At 41.0% G+C, this 24,741-nt stretch overlaps 2 protein-coding genes across 2 annotated transcripts; one reads left to right on the forward strand and one right to left on the reverse strand.

The window, feature by feature from the left end:
• The first annotated feature begins 310 nt into the window (after positions 1-310).
• orc6 (origin recognition complex, subunit 6) lies at positions 311-5,259 on the forward strand. Its single transcript, XM_083690468.1, has 7 exons — positions 311-432; positions 863-989; positions 1,085-1,248; positions 1,837-1,926; positions 2,135-2,244; positions 3,593-3,679; positions 3,806-5,259. Exons 1-7 carry the CDS (start codon positions 368-370, stop codon positions 3,931-3,933), a joined length of 771 nt encoding a protein of 256 aa, XP_083546594.1. The 5' UTR covers positions 311-367; the 3' UTR covers positions 3,934-5,259.
• A 2,628-nt stretch (positions 5,260-7,887) lies between these two features.
• Positions 7,888-21,379, reverse strand: mylk3 (myosin light chain kinase 3; the record flags this gene model as incomplete). Its single annotated transcript, XM_083665186.1, has 13 exons — positions 7,888-7,962; positions 8,296-8,431; positions 10,772-10,924; positions 11,890-12,018; positions 12,399-12,469; positions 12,597-12,738; positions 12,980-13,089; positions 13,839-13,932; positions 15,035-15,140; positions 16,084-16,334; positions 17,584-17,947; positions 18,256-18,340; positions 20,825-21,379. 13 exons carry the CDS (start codon positions 21,377-21,379, stop codon positions 7,888-7,890), a joined length of 2,271 nt encoding a protein of 756 aa, XP_083521312.1.
• Between the last annotated feature and the right edge of the window lie 3,362 nt (positions 21,380-24,741).

Raw genomic sequence — 24,741 nt, forward strand, 5'->3', positions numbered from 1 at the left:
AAATCAGGATGGACATGTTTTGCCTATACATAGATTTCTATAATGTCTTTGAGATATTTTTCTTTAGAATACTTTTGCACAGTTGATGTATGCCATTGTGCCATTTCACAATCCAATTGTTTGTATGTAATTTTTGTTCAGTGACAAATGTGTGCGTGCACACCACTGGCTGACTGACTTCATTGGTGCACACATACTTCTCTTTTAGCCAATGAAATATCGAAAGCTGGCTAGTAGGCGTGGTAGCTGTCAAAATTGCCGCGAAATCCTTGGATGAGACACCAAACTTGCCATACAGAAAAGTCGACCATCAAAGACGTTTGCATTAGCTATAACTCTGGTTGGCAGCCACAAGTATCTATTAAAAATGGAAAAAGAAATGTTTACTAAACTTGCATCGAAAATGGGAATAACCTCTGCTAGAAGTCTACGGTGAGTGAGGCAATGAATAAACATCGTTTAACTTTAGTGGTAGTTAGTGAGCTAGCCAGTTTCTCTGTTGGTAGCTAGCCAACTACATGTTCCAACATCTTTTGATACTTTTATTGTTTCACATAGTTTGACATATACAGTATTCCTCACAAAATATCATATCATGTTGAGGTGATTATAATCATTTCAGTTGTTAATTCATTATACTTCAACCATTCATTTATTTACTCCAGACAGTTGAGACATTTCACACATTCCTCCAAAATGTACATAAGTGAAGTTCAAGGATTATCACAGGGAGAGGTGGTATTTCAGAGTTAGATAGTAGAGGATGGGATGGAGCCACCAATAAAAATGTCCCAAGAATTTAATGTTCCAACATCGTGCCATTGCAAAGTGTCATCTTGAACCTGTGTTGCATCAATCACAGCCAAGCAGAGGAGTACATGCGGTTATCTCAGGTCAAATGCACAGGATTCGGAAATACGACGGCTACAAGCAAAGCAGTCATTTGCCTCGAACTGGCCGCAACATCAATGAAGTTACCTTTGGATAAAGTAAGATGTGTGCATGGAATCATGTTTGAATCGCCTACCCCGGTCATGATCAGCTGACATTTCCATTGAACCCTGATGTTGTGCTCTGCCTATAGGAATATGCCATCAAATTATCCGGATTGAACAAGAAGGTGTATCAAAGCAGTCTGAAGTCCATGGAATGCTTGCTGGGTCTTGAATCACACTTGGGCCTTCGAGACCTTGCTGTGCAGTATGGGTGCATGGAAGCAGTCAAGGTGGCAGCTCAAATACTCGAACGGTGAGAAGACTCAATGTACTAGATACTTTTAGGAAGCAGTACTGCAACATCCCCTCCATCCTCCACTCGCTTCTTCCTCAAAAGCATTAGAGGAGAATATGTAAAGGGAGGAACCGAGATATTCTCCTCCAATGCGTTTTCAATAGGACGGAGGAGAGGACACAAGGAGTTGTGTTCCTAACAATTGAGAAAAGGCATCAGAGCATTTGACAGCTAACAATGTCATATGTACATGTGTATAACTAGGCTGTGAGCAAACACTCATATTGCTTGCAGCACTACGACTAAAAGTATTTTGTACATACTCACCATACTGCATTGTTTAGTAAAAGTATATGTGGTAAGCGACATATTTCAACATAATACACCACATTCATACTGAAAAAACGCTATCTGTAGCGCAACCATGCTGTTCACGATGATTGGTTCAATTTCGCTACAGCCTGCGCCCCTTATCTGGGGGGTATGGGGGGGGGGGGGTTACTTCATTCAAGAACTCTAGCTACTAGCAAATTGTGAATAAGACACCACCCTAGAGTCTATTGCTCATAAAATGTCCTTATAAAGTATTCATTTGATGTTCTACAGGTATGAGGCAAGTCTTCCTGCTGCTCAACAAGAAGACCTGGACCTGTCAAAACCCCTCTTTACAACAGCTGCTCTGTACTCTGCATGCAAGTGAGTGTTGATCATCTTAGCTTGAAGTTAGTGTGAAAGTTCCCTTTTCAATTCACAGTGCTTTGTAAACACATTTTAAAGTCATTTAAAATAATCGGAGTTTTAATTTAAGTTGTAGTCAATATGAATATGTTACTGTATCCTTTTGTTTCTCAACTCATTTATAATGAACATGTTTTTTCCACCATGTTTGTCTCTCTCCCTGCAGATGTATGAAAATCAAAGTGGACAGGAAATTGGCAGCATCATCTGGTGCTAAAAAGGGCATCTTCGACAGGCTATGCAGCCTGCTACAGAGGCTGGGACTGGATATCTGTAGTAAGTTAGCTGCCAAATAATTAAAGGGGTTTGAAAATGTTTTACTCTTAAGGAAGGAGACTTGAAACCCCCCTTATGGTTTATCGTATACATTTTCTTAATTAGCAATACCCTTGTTCATACACTTTAGCTACAGAAAATGTGTTTCCACCTTATGAAGTGAACATTTTCAGTTTTGGGTCCGCACACAGGTAGCGCACGGCAACCAAGCGTACTTTGAAAAAAAATGCCATCAGATATTCATGGAATCACTGTTTGCTCACACATTGTGTACATTTCTAGCTGTGAACTAGCTATTTTGGCTATCACTTGTATTTGTTGCTATGGGAGACCAAATAGTTCTTAAAAACTTCACATCCCTCGTAATTTTTACTAGTTGTGAACAATTTGTGACATTTCTACAGCTTTACCTGTGTTCAACATGTTGGTTTAAAGGTTGTTCTATCAGTTGCCGCTAGCGACACGGGATGGAATAGACTTGGATCCGAATTGATCCCAGGTGTTGTCCGCCAGCTTGCTGTGTGTGGGGCTTCCATTTGAAACAAAGGGAGCAGCAGTAAACCGCTTCCGAGCACCTTAAAGAGCTATCTGGTTCCCATTCTGTATATGCTTTAGCCACCTCCTCTGTCTATTGTTGTTCATGCTACATCTGGGACCAGGCCCCTTATTTTCAGATGAGTAGCTTATTTTCCTGGGTGAGAAGTGGATATAGGGCATTTGCATTCATCTCTCTCCTCATGTTGTCATGGTTACAGTTCTGGTTGGAGGGAGTGGAGGTTGAACACACAAGCAAGGCTTATTGTCTGTGGTAGTCATTTTGAAAATAGATTGGTTAAAATTGAGTATTTTAATATGAACTGCAATTCAAGAGATACAGACCACAACTTATTGAGACTAAATTGGGGGAAATTATTAGAATGTAGGATTGAGGATTGTAGATGGAAGTCCTGATGTTAGGAATATCAGGGTGGTAGACTGAAGAATTTGGTCATGTGTCGTGGCACTGTCCTTTCCCAGCTTTGGCATTGGCAGCTCGTCCCATGGTCCATGAGTAGAACATACGGAAATTACCAGAAGCCCCAAAAGGAGTGGACATGGCGATGGTTGGAGGAAGAGGGTTGCAGTTACATTGGATGTTACATGTTAGTTTTGCCTATAAAGATGCTGAGGGAGAGTGAGAACCAGTGTTTATTGTCAGAATGAGTGAGAATGGAGCAGACAGAGGGTAGAGTGCTCACCTTGACATTGCTGTGTAGCAATAGATATAGGGAGTTCTGGTAGCGTTGTCTCTCCCACACTAAACTCTATTTTTTGGTGATATAAGTCCCTTTTGATTTTTTTCACACAGAAGAAGCTACATCACTGAAGGAGCCAGTGAGAATGGCACAGAAAAGGCAGAAAACACTGCTGGAAAGTATTGAACAGAGAGAGGAAGGTAAGTGTGTTGTCCCCCCACCCCCCGTTTGAGATGTGGAATAGTAGTGGGGGACTGCACTGTGTCTGTAGTATGTGAGTGTAATTGTCAGGTCAGTCTAAGTATTTTTCTTCTTCTCCCTGTTAGAGGAAGAATTGCCAACGTCTCAAAAGCAACAGAAAGAGGGCCCTGAAGAGAGTGCAGCACAGGATTACCAGGAATGGAAGAGAAAAATCTTGGAGAATGCCCTTAAAGCCAAGAAAGCAGATGTATAACTTTTCATGTGAAATCTGTTGCTGTTTATTTATTAACAAGTGGGAAAGTCTAGCCTACACACCTCATACAAGCCAGGAAAAGGGGGGAGGAAAGGTGTTCACAACAACTTTGAAATATGCTTAGTGAATGTACTGTACCATACCTAGTACTTTTTGGGTTTACAGATTCTGAGAACAGTGGTGATGCTCGCCAAACTCTCCTGAACTGTTATTAAGGCAAGGAATAACAAGAACCTCTGGAAATCAGGTAGAGCTCCTCTTTAAATGACTAGGGCACACTACAAATGTGTTGAGCCAGCACATAAAGTAGGTGCTCCCTAGCTTAATTTCTCAGTTACCTCTGTCTTTACAGAGGATACTACCTGAGTGGGGTGGATTTTTTTAATGTTATGTTGAGGTGTCAAGCTTCACCTTTGTAAGCAAGTAGTGTACTGTAGTATTGTATGTTGACTTGTCTGCCCTCTAGTGGCTGTGTATAAGACCTAATAGGATATAAATGGAGTTGGTGTTGCAGTGCGGGTCTACTAGTTGTCCTCCATTATGAAATCGGAGAGGGGACTGTGGATCTGTCTCCCTCTGTTCTTATGTCATGTGATATCTCAGACACCACTGGGACAGTTTTGACGAAACTTGGGTGAATGACGTGTCTTGCCATAGAGATCTGGTATTTACAAAATTACACTGATTGGCCCAAGGGGGATGCTATAGTAACAACTGAAATTCCAAACATTGAACAAGCATATCTCCTGTCCCGTTAAAGTCAGGAAATATATAGATACATATTTGCAGCCCCTCATGAGCAACACGTTTCTCATAAGGACCCATACACTTTGCCCTTTAGATTTTCTAATAATTTGACTTTTTGTCCCCTACCAAACTTTGAACAAGCATATCTACTCCCCTATTTGAGCTACAGTCATATAATTGTTGACATTTGCTGCATCTCATGAGAAACAAGTTAATTTCCAACAAGGGGAAAAATAATTCATTATATTTATTCTCTCACATTAATCCACAAAACATAAGTTTTAAGAATGTTCACCAATTCACATAAGGAGGGGCACTATGCCATGTTTACTATTAACTTGTTTTGTTTTGTCCCAGTAGGCCTATACTGTGTTGTTTTAAAATAAAATTACACTTTCCCTTATTTTGTGAAATTATGGTGCATGATGGTGACATTTTACAATATTCTTTTTTTATGAGTGTATTCCCCTGTCACCTACAGTGGCAGGGGAGGTTTTTATTAAGACATTTCACAGACTATATAAAAACACTTTTTGTCCTTTGTGGCTTCACTTATTTTAATAAATTAACATTGTGTCATGTATTGAGTTATTCTTGGTATATAACATTGTAGTTGGGGTGGGGGGCACTTTCACATAATAATAATACTATATGTGGTCACAGTACAGTCAGGACACACATGGTTTTTGTAACATGCAAGCTCTCAGCTACTATGTCCCATTTCTCCACCCTTGTAGTGTATGCACTAGTGCACTCCCCCACATGGTTTTGAATAGGTCTGGATTGCAGGGAAGAGCCCATGCTGAGACCAATCCTATGCTGTTAAATCAGGGAAGTGCATAAATGCATACTTAAGGAGAAGGGTGGAAAGTGGGACATTCAAAGCCTTCACAGAAGGTCAGAATTTCAAGACATAGTAGTCTGTATGAATCTAAAGGTACACCCAACATACAGAATAAACAATACATAGAAAGCCTGATTAAAATGACGAGTGTCTCCAGTTATGTTTACATTCTGCAGTTTGTGACATATGAACTATCATAGCATATTTAAACATGATCTCTGTTTCTGGTGGTGATCCAACTGCATTTTAGAAAACAGTTAAATCACTGAAACGCATAGTTCTTCTCCCTCTCTACCTCAACAAGTTTCATCCAATTCTAATATCAATACAGATGAAAGAAGAATAAGTGATGCCTTCAACCAACATTTTATCTCTGCAGGCTACCTATTTGAAAAAAGCAATGATTTACAGTGCCTTCATATTCAGACCCCTTCACTTTTTCCACATTTTGTGGTGCTATAGACTCAATTTAAAATTGATTAAATTAAAAGAATTTGCCATCAATCCACACACAATACCCCAGAATGACAAAGCGAAAACACGTTTTTTGAAATTTCAGTAAATTTATTAAAATTCAAAAACAGAAATACCTCATGTAAGTATTCAGACCCTTTGCTTTGACTCTTAAAATTAGCTAAAATGCAAACATGTCATAAACAAATCACTCAATAAGTTGAATTGAGTCCATCTTAATGCAAGGATAATAGTTCATGTAATTTTGGAATTAATGTCTTTGTTTTATAGGGTCTGAATATGAGGTATTTCTATATTTAAATTTTTTTAATATTTCAATTTACTGAAATTTCAAAAACCGTGTTTTCGCTTTGTCATTCTAGGGTATTGTGTGTGAAGTGATGGCAAATTCTTTTAATTTAATCCATTTTAAATTGAGTCTATAACACAACAAAATGGGGAAAAAGTGAAGGGGTCTGAATACTTTCCGAAGGCACTGTAAATATCCCAGGTCAAACTGATAGCCTGGCTAGGTATCCTGTTCAAACTGATAGCTCAGTTTATGACCCAATAACGACCCTATATTGTCCATCCTAACCCTAACTCTGTTTCTACCAAGGAAGTGTTTGATGAGTTGTGTAAGATGATTTTAAGAAGTCTACAGGGGTTGACATGCTTGATCTGTGCTTCAACACGCTTCCGTAATCCAACATGTTTGATCTCCTGCAGCTCTCTGCCCTACTAATAGGTGAACCTCTTCCTTATTATTATTTTTTTATTATTATTATTTTTAACATGACAATTCTCTCTGGTACCATTCCCAATGTAGAAGGCAGACAATGTACTCCCTCGTTATAAGGGGGTGATCTCTTTCTAATTGAATAACTACTGCCCTATCTCAAGGCTTTCTTGTTCTGCTAAAATATTGGAGTCCCTGGTCAATTCTCAGATTTAAAATTCCATAAATGCACACCATCAGATTTAGGACTGTATCAATGTATTTCAGTAGATGGAGTTCAATCCATTTTCTATCAACACTTTCTCAATGTTAATAAAGGTGTTCTGCAAGGTTAGATTCTAGGTCCACTGCTGTTTACCATCTACATAAATGATGTTGGCTTGTCCTTGAACAATTGTAAATTGCATCTTTATTCTGATGATACTGTTGTCTACTCCTGTGCCCCCTCAGCTAGTCTTGACCTTCAGCATGGTTTTGATTTTATTAAAACATCGCTCAAGCTTTTTGATCTTAAACTGGTGCGTGTGTTGTTCTCTAGAACATGTTTTTCTCTAGATCCGTAATATTACAATGATCTGCATATTTATACCCTGAAAGGTGCCCAAAATTAACAAGTCCCAGATTATCAGTACCTGGCCATTTGAATTGATGATAAACTGTCAACTGATCAAGAGTTTGAGAGTTAAACAAGTTTTTTTTAATAGAAATAAGTCCAGCTTCACCTTTGAGAATAGGAGGAGGATTGTCCAGGCGACGCTCCTCCCTGTCCTTGACTATGGTGATACAATGTACATGCACATGGCAGCCTTAGTTCACAAACCATTAGACACGGTCTATCACTCTGCTCTGCCACAGAAGACCCGAGTTATTTAGTCAGCCGTAGTAGGTACTGTATCACCAGCCACCCACATGAACAAGACTGCACTTTGTGTGCATAGTTGTGCACTGTACATTATAAAAGTGATTTAAACACTATATATGTAACTCAATGTCAATCATTGTAGACCTATGCCAGGCAGATATAGTGCGGTGCAGAGGATGTCCTCCCTATTGCCACTGTCCAGCTAGCACAGATGGCTACATATAGGACTTGGGATGCAGCACTGCAGCTATACAAGAGGAGAGTGGCACAACTTCTCAGTCTTTAAGATGATAGTCAGCCTTGTCAGTGCTATGCAGGGTTGATCGATCGATTCTGGTGAAACCTCTTCAGCCTGTTCGTTGCAGCAACTACGTAGAAGTGTTTCTGCAAGGAAGTCCACATGTAATTACATTTAGATTATCAAGACCAATTGAGTTCACCCCTCCCTAATTAAAAAAAATGTTTTAATCATGTTGTTTTAATCATGGTCTCTTGATGTACATACACTGGAACTCATTTGGACTATTATGTAAAGCTCCAAAGTGTATTTGATGTGTGAAACCTGCATAATGTATGAGTTTGTGTCCCAGATACAGATAAAGCATCTTAATAATGGAGATTGTCCACTGAATGTTATTTTTTCCCACAATTTGGCTTAATCTGTGTCTGGGAAACTGCCTCTAGGTGTATGTGAAATAAACCATCCCATAGGCCTACCTTCCACTGGCGATGAGCAGCCAGGTAGCGCTGGAGCTGGACCTGGGACTTGAGCCTCACCCGATGCAGTTTGGCCTTCTCCTCCAGGTTGTTCAGCCAGCTGTGTTTCATGCAGCCACAAGCACTGAGACGACTGCTACAATACACACCCATGACACAGAGAGGAGAATCAAGAAACAGGTATATGCACAGCCCAATTGTGTCATGCCCTCCACTTCCACCTAGTCTGTGCCAGTTCCTCCCTCTCTGCTGTCTGTCTTTTTCTGTCTGTTTGTGTTGTGTGTGGGCGTGGCCAGGCTCCGGTTCCCTGTCACTCATCATCTCCACCTGCTCGTTCTGCTCACCCGTTGGTCATCTGCTCATCACCTCGCTGTATTTAAACCCCGGCTTCTCATCCACTCTTCGCCAGATCGCTGTTTGTTGTTTCCAAGTTAGTCTCGTTCTCGGCCGCTTAGTCTCATATTGATTGTTATTCCTAGTGTTTTTGTACTCAGTCTGATCATTATCTCTTTATGCTCCAGGACATCGACTCAGTTATCCACCTGCCTGCCTGTCCGAACTACCCGCCTTGCCCTGCCTGCCTAGTCTACCTGCATTGCCTGCCAAACCTGCCCTTTGTGCCCTGTCTGTCTGCCTGCCTGGCTGCCCTACCTGCCTGCCTGCCCTACCCCGGTTGCCATTCCACCCTGCTTTTCCCGTTCTCTCCTATTCCCTCATTAATACTCTAATATTTTATATTTGTGTCCTGACTCTGTGTTCCGCACCTGGGTTCATTTGCTCTGACCATAACAAATTGGCCGATCATTGTGACATGTAACCTCAAGTGTTGACATCAGACCATATTCACTCAGCTTCATGGTATGATAATGTAATAGAAACATTGATATTACTAGGACATGCATACAATAGTGGTACCTTTTGGAAAAAAAAGGACAAGCCCCAACTCTTTTGGCAGGACAGGATGATACATATTGGGCCGGTTTCACAGACAAGGCTTAAGCCTAGTCCTAGACTAAAAAACATCCTCAGTGGCAATTTGCCATTGAAAGAGTGAATTAGTCCAGGACTAGGCTTAAGCCTGTCTGTGAAACCGGCCCTTGAAGCTCCATGCAGAAACAGACTTGGGGATATTTATTCTGAATCCAGGCACACAAGTTCACATTTCTGGTGTAGCAGGTTAAATTACTGTGTTGACGTTTCCTTTACGGATTGCACAAGCATCATCCTGGTGTAGCAGGGCTGTTAGGCTAATGGTAGATCCTTGGGTTCTACACATGGGGGGGCCCAGGTTTGAATCCCATCTGCCACGCAATCATCAAGTAAAATGGACCATTATGGGCTGGTTTCCCGGAAACAGATTAAGCCTACTCCTAGAATAAAATGTGATTTAGTCCAGGACTAGGCTTAATCTTTGTCCGGGAAACCGCCCTGAAAAGTTTAAGGACTGAAAGACTATCAGGGCTATTGCTCTGTCACCTTGCATTGCCGAATTTACTGTAGCTCTGCTTTGAGTGTTCCCCAAAAACTGAGATTTGCCTAATTTATGCTACACCTGTAAGATAGTTAACTGTGATTGCTCTGTTCAATCAATCAGGCCTTACTGATTCGCAGGAAATCTGTCTGGAGAAGTGATTAGCTTCTCGTCAATATTGACTGCAAGTCTAATATGCGGTTTGCCTAACACACATTACATAAAGCCCTCATGATTTCCATGCATGAAATACATTATTGTTCTGTTCCACTGGTCGTTGACTTCCTCTTCCACGCAATCATCATCAACACACATTTATTGAGTATTATTTGAATAGTCTACTTGTATTTCTTGTATAGGTAAAATCAATGAAACTACCCTATCTTTATTCCACAGTATTTCTTACTAGGCTACGTGATAAAAAAATCTGTGTAAAACATGTGGATGTAAAATTATTTTATTTATTGCACAAGGAATATAGAACATTAAAGTATGACACGAGGCAAAACAATACAAGTAGGTTTGAGAAACCCACTGGGGGCTTAGAAGATAACCTTACCACGAGACACAAATTATGGGTATAGCCTCGTAGTCTGTAAAGTTTGCCACTCTAGCCATAATTCACCTAATCTAATTAAATTCTTGACCATGTTATTTGTATAGACTTGACAGGTGCCCCACATGCTTGTTTCCAATTTAGTAATTATCTTATCAATTTCTCCCTCACTTAGCCTCATAGACAGTATAATGGTTATTACCTCGCAGCATAAAATCTGCTTGATGTGATTGAAGTCACATGAAACTCACTTTAGCTATTTACCAACAACTTGCTTCAATATGATTTCACAAAATAGTTCCACCGCTCCGCCTTGGGTTGGGAATCAGCATACAGTGGAAATTAAATAGATTTTTACTGACAAAACAAAACATGTTTACCCCCTGTATGAGAGAAAAACAATACTACTGGATTAATATAACTGGAATTACATGGAAAACATGGATTACCATTTGGTTGGAATCAGCAGTCTGGAGATGAAGTCCTTCGCCTCCTCTGAGACATTCTCAAACGCATCGGAATCAAAGTCCCAGTTGGCGTGAAGGATGTTGTTCATAGTCTCTGTGTCATTGTCCCCCAGGAATGGAGACAGTCCACTCAAACTGAAACACCAACAACATATTCATCATTAGTCACTTTTTTATACAGTATGTAAACAAGTTTTTACAGGAGAAAAAGACAAACATGCATATGAATGAATCAGTACTGCCCTGCTGCCAGTAGGCGATGTCTAAAAACAAAGACTATTTGAAAGATTTAACTTGAAAAGATAATACCGCCCGAAGAACAATATGTTGTAGTAATGGGCTCACATATAATAACAGAATGGATAGTTATAGGCCAGGTACTGTATGTGTAGGCATTATCTTTGAATATTGGTTGAACCTAACAATCGCAATAGGCTACTGCTACAGTACATCCTTAACTACAATGACGACTGTGAGTACGGTAATGCATGGTTACTGAAGAGCAGTTGTGACATACACGTTCCAGTGAAATTAAAACAAGACACACTCACATGCTCACTTGAAATAGAAAATAATAATTCAATTAGCACCATGGAGCCCAGGGTAGTGCTAGGTATTCAGGCGAGCTGGCGGCAAGTGGGACAGGCACACATTCTTATTTTGGGCGAGCCCTCCTAAATCTCCTCTGACAGCTGTCAGGTTATTACCATTAATTGAATCAGCATGGTCCTGAGAAAATAGCCAGGTCGTCATTGGGCCGGGGAGTGGTTAACCCAGGGCCACGGTTGAGGTTGAGAGTATGGTATCTTAGCTGCATAGTGTGTTATTGTGAGTGACAAAAAAGAGACACGGTGTGATTATTGATGGGTGGAAAGATCTGTTTGGGTTTAGCATGTTTTCAGTGGCTGGTATGCTATTGATCGACCCCTCTTACAATAGATCAGATCCTTGTGTTATGCGGTATGGCTGCTGCGACTGTTGCTGCTGCTGTTGCCCATGCTGTGTGTGTGTGTGTGTGCGTGCGTGCATGCGTGTGTGCATGCGTGCGTGCGTGCGTGACTGTCTGTCTGTCTGTGTCAGTGTGATTGGGGGATACTCACAGCATATACGTAATAACTCCCACACTCCACATGTCCGTTGGGAATGAGACAAAGTCATAATTGATCACTTCAGGAGCTAAAAATTCAGGGGTGCCAAAATTGACCTTTAGTTTCTCCCTGGGTCTGTATCTGGAGGGAAGAACACAGGTATTGGAAAAGAAGGACTTGTGTGTAAGACAAAGTACTGTAACGACCCCAGCCTTAGCTAGTGTGTTACAAGCACTGCTAAGGTACTACATTGAAACGTCCCCAGTCTTAGCCAGTGTGTAAGTCACACTGTGAGTCAACTCTGTTAGCTCTGTGGTTAACTGGCACTTGCTTTTAAATGGATGTGAATGGATGGTTCCTCTCAATTCAGGATCACATACATAATTGGTTATAAACCAAAGCACTGCATGGATAACATCAATTTATATACAGTGCAGCAGTCCTTTCCTGTAAAGTCCACCTACAACCTGTGATTCCAATAGACAGTCAAGGAAGAATGGGTACAATGCTGAGAAACTTACTTTCTGGCCAGACCAAAGTCTATGATCTTGATCTGGTTCCCTGTGGAGTTTACACACAGAATGTTCTCTGGCTGAGGAGAAAAGGGGAAATGAATACTCTGGTCTGGGACTGAGTGATATTTCCTATAGTGGATTATTTGAACATGTTATTGGAGAGTAGACAAATACAATGAAATATGATATGAACGTCTCTTTTACCTTGAGGTCTAAGTGGAGAATGTATTGCTGATGGAGGTACTGTACACCCTCACAGATCTGCCTTGTAAACACAATGGCATCTAGCTCCGTCAGCTGGTAGTTCTCATCAACAATTCGGTCAAACAACTCACCACCTTCCACACTGTAAAGACAGGGAGTTGGTCATGGCTGTAAAAAAGAAACTGCATGCCGGCAAGAACCAAAAGAAAAGCATTGAGGAAATTGAATGGGATAGAAGCTAATTTCCTCCAAGACAATGCCCTATAGCCTGGAGCAATGTTTGTAATAGAAAACAGGCTATGACTAGTTTCAAAATATGCCCTTTTATGAAATGCTACTAGAGCTGCAATCTCTTATTGTACTCTTGTGAGAAAATAACTTACTACTCCATAATGAGTGTAAGATTTGTTCGTGACTCAAAGGCATCATAAAGCTGAATCAGATTCACATGGTTTAGTTGGTTCATGACCCCAATTTCATTCTTCACTTCATCCTTTGTTACCCAGGAGGGAGAGAGAGAGAGAAAGAAAGAGGGATAGAGAGAAAACATGACACTCGTGGATCAGGACAAAAAGCAAAATGACATGATATACCACATTTTACATCTTAGTAGTCTCTGAAGGGCAATTATCCGCTTCAATTACACTGTCATGAATTGCACATATTGCTTGGACAAAGAAGGATTTAAGAAATTTAAATGGAAAGTGGTTATGAGTAAGAGCACTTTAAAATGCAAATCAAATAAAAACTCAATCTCATATAGTTTTAACAAATTAGTTAATGATCTAGATTCTAGAACATCAAACATCGGATAGATGGAACATATTGTAATAGCATATAAATGCCGTCATCACATGGCCATACAGTAGTAGCATGCCTATGTAGACCACTGTACTGTAAGAGTTACCTTCGATTATGGCTTCTCAGGATGTGACAGTTCGATTAGATTAGATTGGTTTATCTTATTACATGAGAAATAGGTGTGTGTGTGTGTGTGTGTGTGTGTGTGTGTGTGTGTGTGTGTGTGTGTGTGTGTGTGTGTGTGTGTGTGTGTGTGTGTGTGTGTGTGTGTGTGTGTGTGTGGGGCACTTAAAGCCGCTGCCGGAGAATTGCTCACATAGAATCATAAATAAACATCAATAAACTTCACAGGGTATTTGTGAGTGGGAATGGGAGGAGGGGGGGTCAGGGTGATGTGGGGTAGAGATAAGAGAGAGCATGGGTTTGTTGTTGTACACTCACCCTCTCCCTCATTCCCTTGACTTTGATAATTTTTGCAGCGAGGGTTAGGCCCGATGACAGCTCAGCACACTTATGTACCTGACCAAAACGACCCCTATGGAAACACAGACATACGTACATATAGTCATAAATGTATAAATACCATCATACCAAGGCAACAGGTGAAAACATGGACATGTTAATAATCATCTATGGACATACATACAATACATACACTGACAAAGACATCAAAGAGTGACAGACACAGACAGACACTCAAACAACCTTGGTGCATATTGTTTGCCTTGACCTCCAGCAGAGCTCTGTAGAAACCAGCTGACCACCTGGTTTCTCCTCTGCTATCATTTGAACTTCATCATCAGCATACATAGACAGTTTATCAAAACCAGTCTCTTTATGTAGCAACAGAGCAGCTTCACTGAAATGGTTCATGGCCATTAAAATAAATGGGGCTATACAAATGGACACTCAACACCTCCCTAAAATAAACCCTGTCCATGACAAGCATAAAACCAGGCCCAATGCTTATTTGTGGACTCTGTTAGGGATTAGCCATGTCTGTGTTGCCAGTTGCTCAGCTCTGCTGATATGTGCTATCTATCTCTCCCTCTTCTGCCCATCGCACGCTATCACCGCACTGCTCAGTCTGTCAGTCTGCCCCTGATTATCTGCTAACGTTGCGCTGAGTTACTGCTGCACCCTGAAAGCCGCTTTCCTCTTGTGTTATCTGAATCTGACCGTCAGCCCACGTAATTGGCTAGATGCCAACCTCACAATGTAGTGATAGCCATAGGTTAAAAATAACAGCTTGTGACCCTTTGCTGAAGTCTGTTGTATTTGGGATGAACAATTTGAGGGTGGTGGTGGGGGGTTGAGCTATAACATATGTAACATCTCTCTCCTCAGAATAACCACATTGGCTGAATTTCAAATCAGCACCTAGCCTTATCCCCTTGCCACTTCTGTAAATCTGAGAGAAATGGTTCGGCAAAAATTATATGGTAATTGCTCCAGCTTGCCTTCTGATAGGCTAGGTGGAATTTTAACCATCTTGCTTACACTTATGCAATCCTTTCAGATCTACAGGGGTGGCTAGGGGTAGGGGCTAGAGTCCAATTTGGCATTCAGCCATTCTCTCCACCTTTTTTCCATACCACTCCTGAGGGTGGATTACAGCCAAATTGAACTGGACTCACCCTCCCAGGACCTCGTTAGGCTTTACAGCGTAATACGAGCCCATGGGGACCTGCTTGGCACTCACGATGCGGTGCTCAAAGGGAGCGGGTGAAGGTGGGCAGTCATCTGTAGAAGGAAGATCAAGACTTGTTGGAGGTTGACAGATCATGATAAGCGCTTTTCATACAGCATATCACCCTATAAGATGTAAGAGTACCTCACTACCCTACTTATAACTACTACTCAATTAATGCTGTGTAGGAAACACAGTTTGTAATGATAATTGCTTTTCTATATTTCATTTGAACATTCGTAGTCTTCATAAGAACTTTGACAACCTTGCTGATTATCTTTCTTTATTTTCCATCAGTTTTACTGAATTAGGTCTAACTGAAACTTGGCTGACCAGCCAAAAATTGCACTATTTAAAAACCACAGTCATAAAAATAAATAAATAATAATAATCTTCTTTCTCACAGTGCACATTTTAGACTAGCCAACAATAAGTTCTTTGTTTTGTATAAGTTTATTATAAATGTTATTATCATTTTAAAATGTTCATAATTTTTTTTTGTTATTTTATTACTTTTTAATGGAGGCTTTTCAACAAGCCCTACTGGGTTTCTTAACCTCCCCTGCACAATTTGCCTTTTCTTTTAATTTATTTTCCTTCCTTGTCTTTCATTTGTTATTGTGAGTGTGCAAATCATAAATAAATAAATAAATAAATAAATAAGAAGGCGAGCAGCATATGAATGTTATGTGTGCTGCCCCCCATATATACCAATTTCCTTTAGTTACAAGTAACAATGCTAAAAATAACATTGATATGGTTTTGTACCACACTCACCAATTATCAATAACTGTGCATCCGGAGCTGATCCCTGGGCACTTGCTGTGGAGTTTTTAGCATCCAACAAGGAAGTTGTCTGTGGGCTTGGCTTTGCACATTCTATCACTGTCTGAGTTGGAAAATGTGTCTCCATAGGCTCTAACTTGACCTGAGGGCCAATTGTCACTTGCTCTGTCTCTGGCAGGGTGACTACACCCACTAGGCTTGTTGGCTTACTGCTGTCCTGGCATAGCTGTGTTACAGTGGTAACAGCTTCCTGAGGCCTGACAACAACCTTGGTAAAGACCTCATTTGAGACTTTGTCCTTGTTTTTGTTAGGAAGAAGAGCACTTTCAGGGAACTTCTCCGGCTTTAGCTCAGCAGTGGTGGAGATACGTGCTTCAGATGCAGCGGGCTCTGGAGAATGAGGAATCTCTGTCTCCTTGACAACCTCACTGAATGTAGAACACTTGGTCACATCAAGGGTCCTGGGAACACAGAAGCATCACAGATGTTAACTATCATTGCAGTGCAGTGGATGATCAGAGCATACGCCAATATCCTTTTCCCCCATAGGTAGAAATGGTACATTTCTTACAAAACCAATGTGACAATGCGTTATATGAGTTATGACGTTCATATAACTAGCTTCCATGATGGAAAGTTGAGGTCAATCTCCTTTTAAGTATTCCCCTACTCTAGACCATTACACAGTGCACCCTAGATGAAAATTGACAACAACAGAGACACACTTTGATGTTTATAATGGGCCTTAACATAATGGACCTCATGCAAGAGCCCACACTGGTACTCTTTTATTAGAGTCTTTTATTAGAGACATGAAAAGGCAGCTAGGGGACAATTCATGTACTCCCTGTGTGCTTTCTTATCTGGCCCAATGTGTAGGTCTGTGTGAGTCAGTGTGTGCTTTGTTTGGTCTCTCTTTGATAACAACTGGTACTCAACAGATCAACCAATAACTATTTTATTAATCCTGTAGCAGGAAGAAGTGGTTTTGCCAACATACTTTTCTCATTTGCTGTGGTAGGAAAATAAACGTTAGAAACTAAAACTAAACTAGGGCTTAAGAGAATTAGATTTGGAATGAAAATACATGTTGATACGAGTGATTGCACCACGGTCAGTGGGCATTGACTATAGAGAGGTGCCTCTGTTTTTGTCATGTGAGGTATCAGTAAGAAAGTTACTATATGGTTTGCTGCAGAAACATCTGGATAACTCGGAGCTTCTGGTTGAGATAACTGTCAACAACAGCTTTTTGTTGCTTCTCCACATCCATTCTCTTACCTCCCCTAACTTTCACTTCATCCGCAAGCTTTTTGTTAAAATGCAATACCTTAGTGAAACACTGCGGTTGAAAGTAAATGACATGATGAAGTTATAGCTGACCCAATACGCTGGTAAAGTGATTACATCATAATCAAAAAATACGCTATGACAACGAAACAAACATAGGAAGCTTGTATTGGAAGCTCCATAGGAGACTAGTAAATATAACTATTTTATCTTTTGTTGAGCATGATATTATTTGTATTTGATATTTCATGTGTACTGGTGCAGTAAATATGTGACCATGTGAAGTCAATTTATGAAAAAAAAAGTGTTGCAGTGTTGCAGCGCTGCAAGCGTGTTTGTGTGTCTCCAAAACAGCGAGTCTTTTCAACCCTGTTTCAATTTGGATCCTCACCTCAACCTGCAAGTGAGGCCACACCATACCTGTCAAGGTCAGAGATCAAAGCTTTGGTTGGCTCCTCCTCTGTCTTTGCACTGGTGACTCCCTCCTGAGCGTCTCTCTGCCCCTCTGTGCCTACGGCCAGGTCCCGAGAGTCAGGGGCAAAGGTCTGGACGCGTGTGGGCTCTCTACTCTTTAAGGTGACCTCTTTGGGCTTGCGTGAGCCCTTGTTGCCCCCATCGACACTGGCAGATGGACATAGGGTCTCTCTCTGTCCGGCTGGGATGTCCACCAAGCCTTTAGTAGCTGGGAGAGGCTCTGAGACCCCAGGGTAAGGAGATGATACGTCCAATCCATGGTCTGTGGCCTTGACCTCCTCTGCTGGGAGCTCTACAGCCTCCAGACCATCTGTAGAAGAACAAGGACATTAGGAACACACTTGGGTCAAATACAGGTGTCAAACTTTGCACTTTTGGGAATATTAAAACTAAATAAGAAAATAACATTTTTGACCCAGGTTTGATTAGTACCATAAAAGGGCCACCCACGTGCATGAATGTTGCACACAACATCTTGTAGAGGCATGATAGCATGCAGGTATTGTGGTCATGACTGCAGTGATCTAACTGGCCTCAGTCTTGCCTCTGACTATAGACGAACAGATTTTATGTTTTGTTTTTTTACTAAAGGCCAGATGTAATTCAAATCTTCCAAACCTGTGGTGGTTTCAAAGGCCTCCTCCTGCACCTGAGTCTCCTGGTCACAGACTTTAGGCTTTCTGCTGTCTTCTGATTTATTTTTCTGAGGAGAGAATAACATCTTTACATGTTGCGGCACAGCACTACTTCACCATCAGATTGACCACTTTCTAACATTATAATATTGGCAGAAACCTTTTGAGTTGTACTGTGATCCTTATCTCGATAATCCTTTACAGTAGGCCTATCTTTACTGTACACTGTGTTACCTCTGCACAGAGGCAGTCAAAGTCAATACAGTAAACGTTTTCAAAGTGATTATTGTATTATGATACAGATTTAACACAAGTTTTAAGAATGTGGTCCTCCAATGAGGGAGGGGGCCAACAATTATTGTGTCCAACACTGTCCTACAAAATAATTGTTAGGAACTAGTCAAGGTTTGTGCCAATATCAACAATATGTAGCATTTGATAGGAAAAAGTGGCACATATTAATCAAAAAGGAGAAATTATAGAGATTTCTTATCATTCCTTCCAAAGAGTGATGCCATGCTTCCCCTATTAAAGTGTCTGTCTGTCTGTCCTCGTCAAAACAATCATGACTAAGACCAAATGAGACAAGCATATCTCCACCTCAAGCCATCCAAATCTATTGTCCACATTGAAGTTTGTTCACGGATAATTAGCAAAGATGAGCATTCCATGTGTCGGACAAGAATATCAGCATGTGTGTGATGAGAATCTCACTTTGATATGAATCAGACAGTAGGGTAACACTTTACTCTAAACTTAGCAGCCTTATTATGCAATCACTGTAGTTTAATAATTTTACTACAATATTGTTACATAGTAATTTGGTAGTTACTTGTCTAACACATTACTGCACCAGCTCGCATTGTTTCTCAACAACTGGACTCACATTCTAAAAACAGTTATATAGTGAGTGAGGTACAATGCCTTCGGAAAGTATTCAGACCCCTTCACTTTTTCCACATTTTGTTGTGTTATAGACTTAATTTAAAATGGATTAAATTAAAAGAATTTGCCATCAATCCACACACAATACCCCAGAATGACAATGCAAAAACACATTTTTTGAAATTTCAGTAAATGTATTAAGATTGAAAGGATAATAGTTCATGTAATTTTGAAATTAATATCTTTGTTTTTATAGGGTCTCTGATTTGCATAGGAATCAATTACACACTGTGTAGATTAGGATGTCACTACCAACTCAGCAAATTTCATAATTTCTCTTGATCCTGACAAACTCCCCAGTCCCTGCCAGTGACAAACATAACCATGACTTGATGCAGTTACCACTAATCTTCACACGAGAGATACTGCATTCCATGTGCTGGATTTGCACCAAACTTAATGCTTTGTTGTAAAACCAAATAAACACATTTCCAGTCACTTGAATTCATTGTTGCAAACACAATTATGGATATGAGATAGATAATTTTCTATTAAGGGACTCTTGGCCACTTGGTTATAAACCAATTTTGTAGAGTGACTGAGATGATGTCCCATTGACTGTGCTTTTTCCTCTCCACCATTCAACTTCATAGATTTTTGTAAGTCTCCCCAGGCCTCAGGGTCGCATTCCTGAGCAGTTTTGTTCCTCTCCATTTTCTCAGTTTGTAATGACAACCTGATTGTGTAATTGATTCCTATGCAAATCAGAGACCCTATAAAAACAATGATATTAATTCCAAAATTACATGAACTATTATTCTTGCATTAAGATGGACTCAAATCAACTTATTGAGTGATTTGTTGATAACATTTTTGCATTTTAGTTAATTTTAAGAGTGTTGTAGCAAAGGGTCTGAATACTTATGTACATGAGGTATTTCTGCATTTCAATTTGAATAAATATACAGAAATTTCTAAAAACCTGTTTTCACTTTGTAATTCCGGGGTATTGTGTGTGGATTGATGGCAAATTATTTTAATCCATTTAAATTGAGACTATAACACAACAAAATGTGGAAAAAGTGTCTGAATACTTCCCGAAGGCACTGTAAATTACTTTGCATTAGACTACTATAGTAGTATCAACACCTTGCATGGGATTTTCTACTGGCATTTTGCTGGACAAAAGCCCATCCTCAAATCACACTTCCTCATATTTAAAATAGCAATGACCATTTATAGTGAAGAGGAAACCTACAAAGAATCCCGAATTTGGTGGTCAAATCACCAAAATGTGAACTCTTTCACACTTTCATTTTCATAATTAAAAGTTTTCTTTCATTCACACTTCAACATTTGAGTTTCAAAATAAGGTAATAAGCTAATTTTGAAAGTGAATAAAAATCATAAAAGAAGCATCAAACTTGGATGTTGTAGTTTAAATGTTGGAGAGCCCTTTTAAAATGGAAACATGCTGTGACACATTCTTTCAAGAGGTTACAGTATATGGGTGAACACAGAAGAAGAGATTAGAGACAATAATTGTTGAGCCTGCAACATGTAAATGTACAATTTTATGAGACATTCTGAATTGGCACTGGTTTCGTATGTTTCAGCTTGCAGTTGTAAGCACAGGTATGAAAAATGCTCTGTATGAGCTGACTGACCTCTTTGGGACTACTCAGAAGGCCTTGTGTCCTCCAGGGCACAATGCCTTTCAAGACAAACTCCACTATCTTGGAGCTCCGGAACACTTCCCCCACATATCCCAAGACCCTGTCCACAGCTGACACAGAGCTCTCGATGCCCTCCATCTTCTCCCGTTGCCATTTGCCCTCCTGCTGCAGGTTCTTTAGCAGTGCCACCATCTCTCCACAGAGGACCCTGACCTCAGAGATCAAGGTTGGGTCTCCTCCGCAAGGAGTCTCTGGCCTGTCTCCGGCCTGGGTGTCCCTGTCCTTCCTCAGCTGAGCCAGGTCCTTCTCCAGGGCCCCCATACTCTGGCACACCATATCCAGTCTTCTGAGCACCTCTGTCTGGCTGCAGGCTATCTGCTCCACCTTGCACTCCAATACATTCAGCTTGACCTCAACACCTCCAAGGCTGTTCATAAGGGAGTTGGAAGGCTTCTTCACCGCACCAGAGGGGGCCCCAGCATTGTCCAGCCTACCGCCCTCATACATCTTGGCAATGCAGTTGGTCAAAGTCGCTGGCTTATTCATAGTTCAGAGAAGTTGCGTGGCAGACAGAAGCGGCAGGTAAGACAAAGGAAGCGAGCGTTAATCCACCTTGCTCTGTGTCACATGAGGTTTTTTCATTCAAGCTTTCCTGAGGTGTCGTTGCCCTCTCTCTCTTTCATGCAGGCAGTTCGGTTGGACACTGTTGTCTGTATGTGCCAGAGACATGACGGCACTTAAATAAACACCTCCTCTTTGCTATCTTATCTGTCCACTTGTATCCCCTCTCTCTCTCTCTCTCTCTCTCTCTCTCTCTCTCTCAATCTCTCTCTCTCTCTCAATCTCTCTCTCCCCCTCTGTCCAAATGTTTTTAATATAGCAGGCCCCCCCCCGCCACTGCCAAAATTCCACTTGGCTTGACGTCACTGAAACATTTAAATTCACCTCAGAAGATGCTGGTGTTGACTGGTGGGCATGCAAGGAATGACCTTTCAACTACAGCCCCCTTCTGCCAGGATAAAGAGAGATAGCTTTGGGAAGGTTGTTGTTTCAAACAGTTCCCCCATAATCATGTTGCTTCATCATTGGGATTTACAAACTGTTTGTTTGCTTGCTTGTTTGTTGGTATCTGTTGTGAAGAGTTCTGCTGGTGCTGAAAGAATGAAACACCAGTGGATCTAAACGTCCTGGTTCAGCCCACTGCAGCTGCTCTGGTTGGCCCACAGTGGCCAGCAGTGCCGCGAGGAACGTGACTTGACATTGACTTTCCTTTAAAAATAAACCGCTGTAGACAGTGGAATGATGGTGAACTGCGGCCAGGAATCTCTGCAGTTGCCCTCTATCTCCTGGTGCTTGCTGTTTATTGGGCCGGAATGTTTGCTTGGAAAACCACACTGGACATCCTGACATTTTGTGTCGGGCCCGGCCGGGTCTTTCACATCTCTCAGCTGTTATATGTGTATTCACACATTGCCAGGATTGTTTGTTGTTTAACCTACTCTTAGGAAGAAGACAGTTCTATGGCTAAGACTGACCTGGATGTCATGTTAATGACGCAGACTGGGATTCTCAATGGAGTTCAACAGACTACACATAGTTAAAACTTGTTTAAAGTCAATTGTCAATTAAAAGTCAGTTGAACACAGCTTGAACACCCATAATCTAAAAACATTTTTTCTAACATAAATTCAAGAAATATAATGAATAATGACGCAATGTCTTAACTAATGAATATCAGAGTCCCTGTCTCCTGCTGCAACAGGGGAATACTTGACACAGAGCCCCTCTGATCCACAGGGCTGGAGAGGCTGATGGTGGCCCATAGAACCAGCCTGATGGAGCTGTAACACCAGGCTGTGTCTGGTGTCCCTTAGGCCCTCTACAATGGGCAGAATGTAAGCCGGAGACTTTATTTATGAAGCTATTCCCAATGAGACTATACCAGCTCTCTGGCTTGGTCCTGTGCCAGGGCCCATTCTACTGATATACAGTATAACCATATTATGCAATGGAGAAAGGCAATGGAAATCTCTGGTAGGGTCCTGGCCAACCAGAGGAATGTGGCTCCGGTGTTTTCCACAGGGGGGGTTTGTCTGACTGAATGGAGGGGGGCGTGCGTCATTATAGCTCTAGTCAGCCAGTCAAACAACTCTATTTACCGGCCCCATTACCCAGGACAGACTAGCTTGGCAACAACATAGCTCATAAATGGATTTTGCCTCCCCCAAAATGTCTCGGCCATTCCCAAGTCACTCCGGTGTGATGAATGGCCGGAAACAATGAACAACGTCATGTGGGTGAGATGTGGGTGACATGGGTTTAGGTCAGCAATGATGATGTTAACCAATACATATGGGTCACATAAGGTGCTATTAGGACCACAACAGTGCAAACATAGACCTTTAGGACACTGTTGCTGGGACCACTAAGCATGAATCACATGAGTAGTTGCCCTAATTTTCACAGCATCTGTGTATCAACTGGAATTGCATAAAACATGTAGACTTCTCTTTGTAATATCAACCTGCAGTCTTAGGAAACAAAAGGCATCTTTGACTGGTCCCTTTTCCACAGAGATGGTTCTACATGGCACCAAAAAAGGTTCTTGAAAGGGTTCTACTGTAGGGACAAGTTGAATAACCCTTTATGGTTCTTGGTAGAACCTTTTTTTCTACAAGTGTGTACACAGTAAAAGACACATTCTCAACATATGCTATAAAACTTGACACTCAAACCATCTCTAGGAATACCATTGGCACTTGTAGTGACGAGGATCAATGTGGTGTATTTGCCTTCTGAAACTGTAACGTGACATGAAAGCCAGACGACTCTGACCAAAGCTACATATTTGACTCAACAACATAATTTTAACACCTGTAGTCAATGTAGAAGGATCCTCGTCTCTTTTGGGCTTCTCGTAAACAAATGCTATGTCTACCCGCAGACCGCTGACTCCATTGTCTACCAGAGAGGAAACATATGAAAAACTGTCTGAATGAAGCCCCTGCATAGTTTCCTCTCTCCAACCTTCATTACGGGGCAGTTCCTTGTGTGAGTGAATGAATTATGATGGGTGGGGTGAAGGTGGATCGGTATGGAGGACGTTGCTGGGAGGTTTATCCTAAACCCACTAAAATGTAATTCTATCACCCCTTCGACAGGTGTTGCACCTTTCTAAATTCAACTCTGTAAACAGGGAACATTCTGACTCAAGGAAACAAATCAAAAATGTTTAGTGAGGAGTGCAATGCATTGAAGCACACCATTGTGGTTCTAAGGGTACCCCACTGCATATTAAATACTAGTGAAGTAGGTGGATATAATTTTCACATGAAACATAAGCACAAAAAAGTTTTACTTAAATAGCTACACTTTCAAGCATGTTTATGGTGGTGGTAGGTCCGACTGGTGCAAAGAACTTCCCATTGTTTGTTTGTTCGTATTGGAGCAACATATGGTAGAGTTGGCTTGTGGATAGGCCTATAGCACGGGGACTGTTTATAATCTGTTCCCTTCCCCCAAGTACATGTGATTCGATAAAGTACACAGGAACATGCACCCTCACAGAAGATATGCTGGATAAGTCATAACACACACAGTGAAAATAAAATTAATCTTCTGCATGTTTTCTGCATATTTTTGATTACCAGTTCAATCCCAACTGCACGTCTGTTTCAAACATTACATACGACTATCATTTCACCAAGAAATACGATTATAAAAGTGAGTTAGTTGCACATGAAATGCATATATACTGAAAAATGTATGCACTCACTGCAATGTAAGTTGCTTTGGATAAAACTGTCAGCTAAATGGCATATATTATTATATATGACCTGTTTTTTTTATTAGTTAAGGTAGACAACAAGTAGCAGTGGTAACTCTACACTATCCAGTCATTCCTCTAA

Source organism: Argentina silus, assembly GCF_951799395.1.
Source record: "Argentina silus genome assembly, chromosome: 2".
In the NCBI taxonomy this organism is placed as follows: domain Eukaryota; kingdom Metazoa; phylum Chordata; class Actinopteri; order Argentiniformes; family Argentinidae; genus Argentina; species Argentina silus.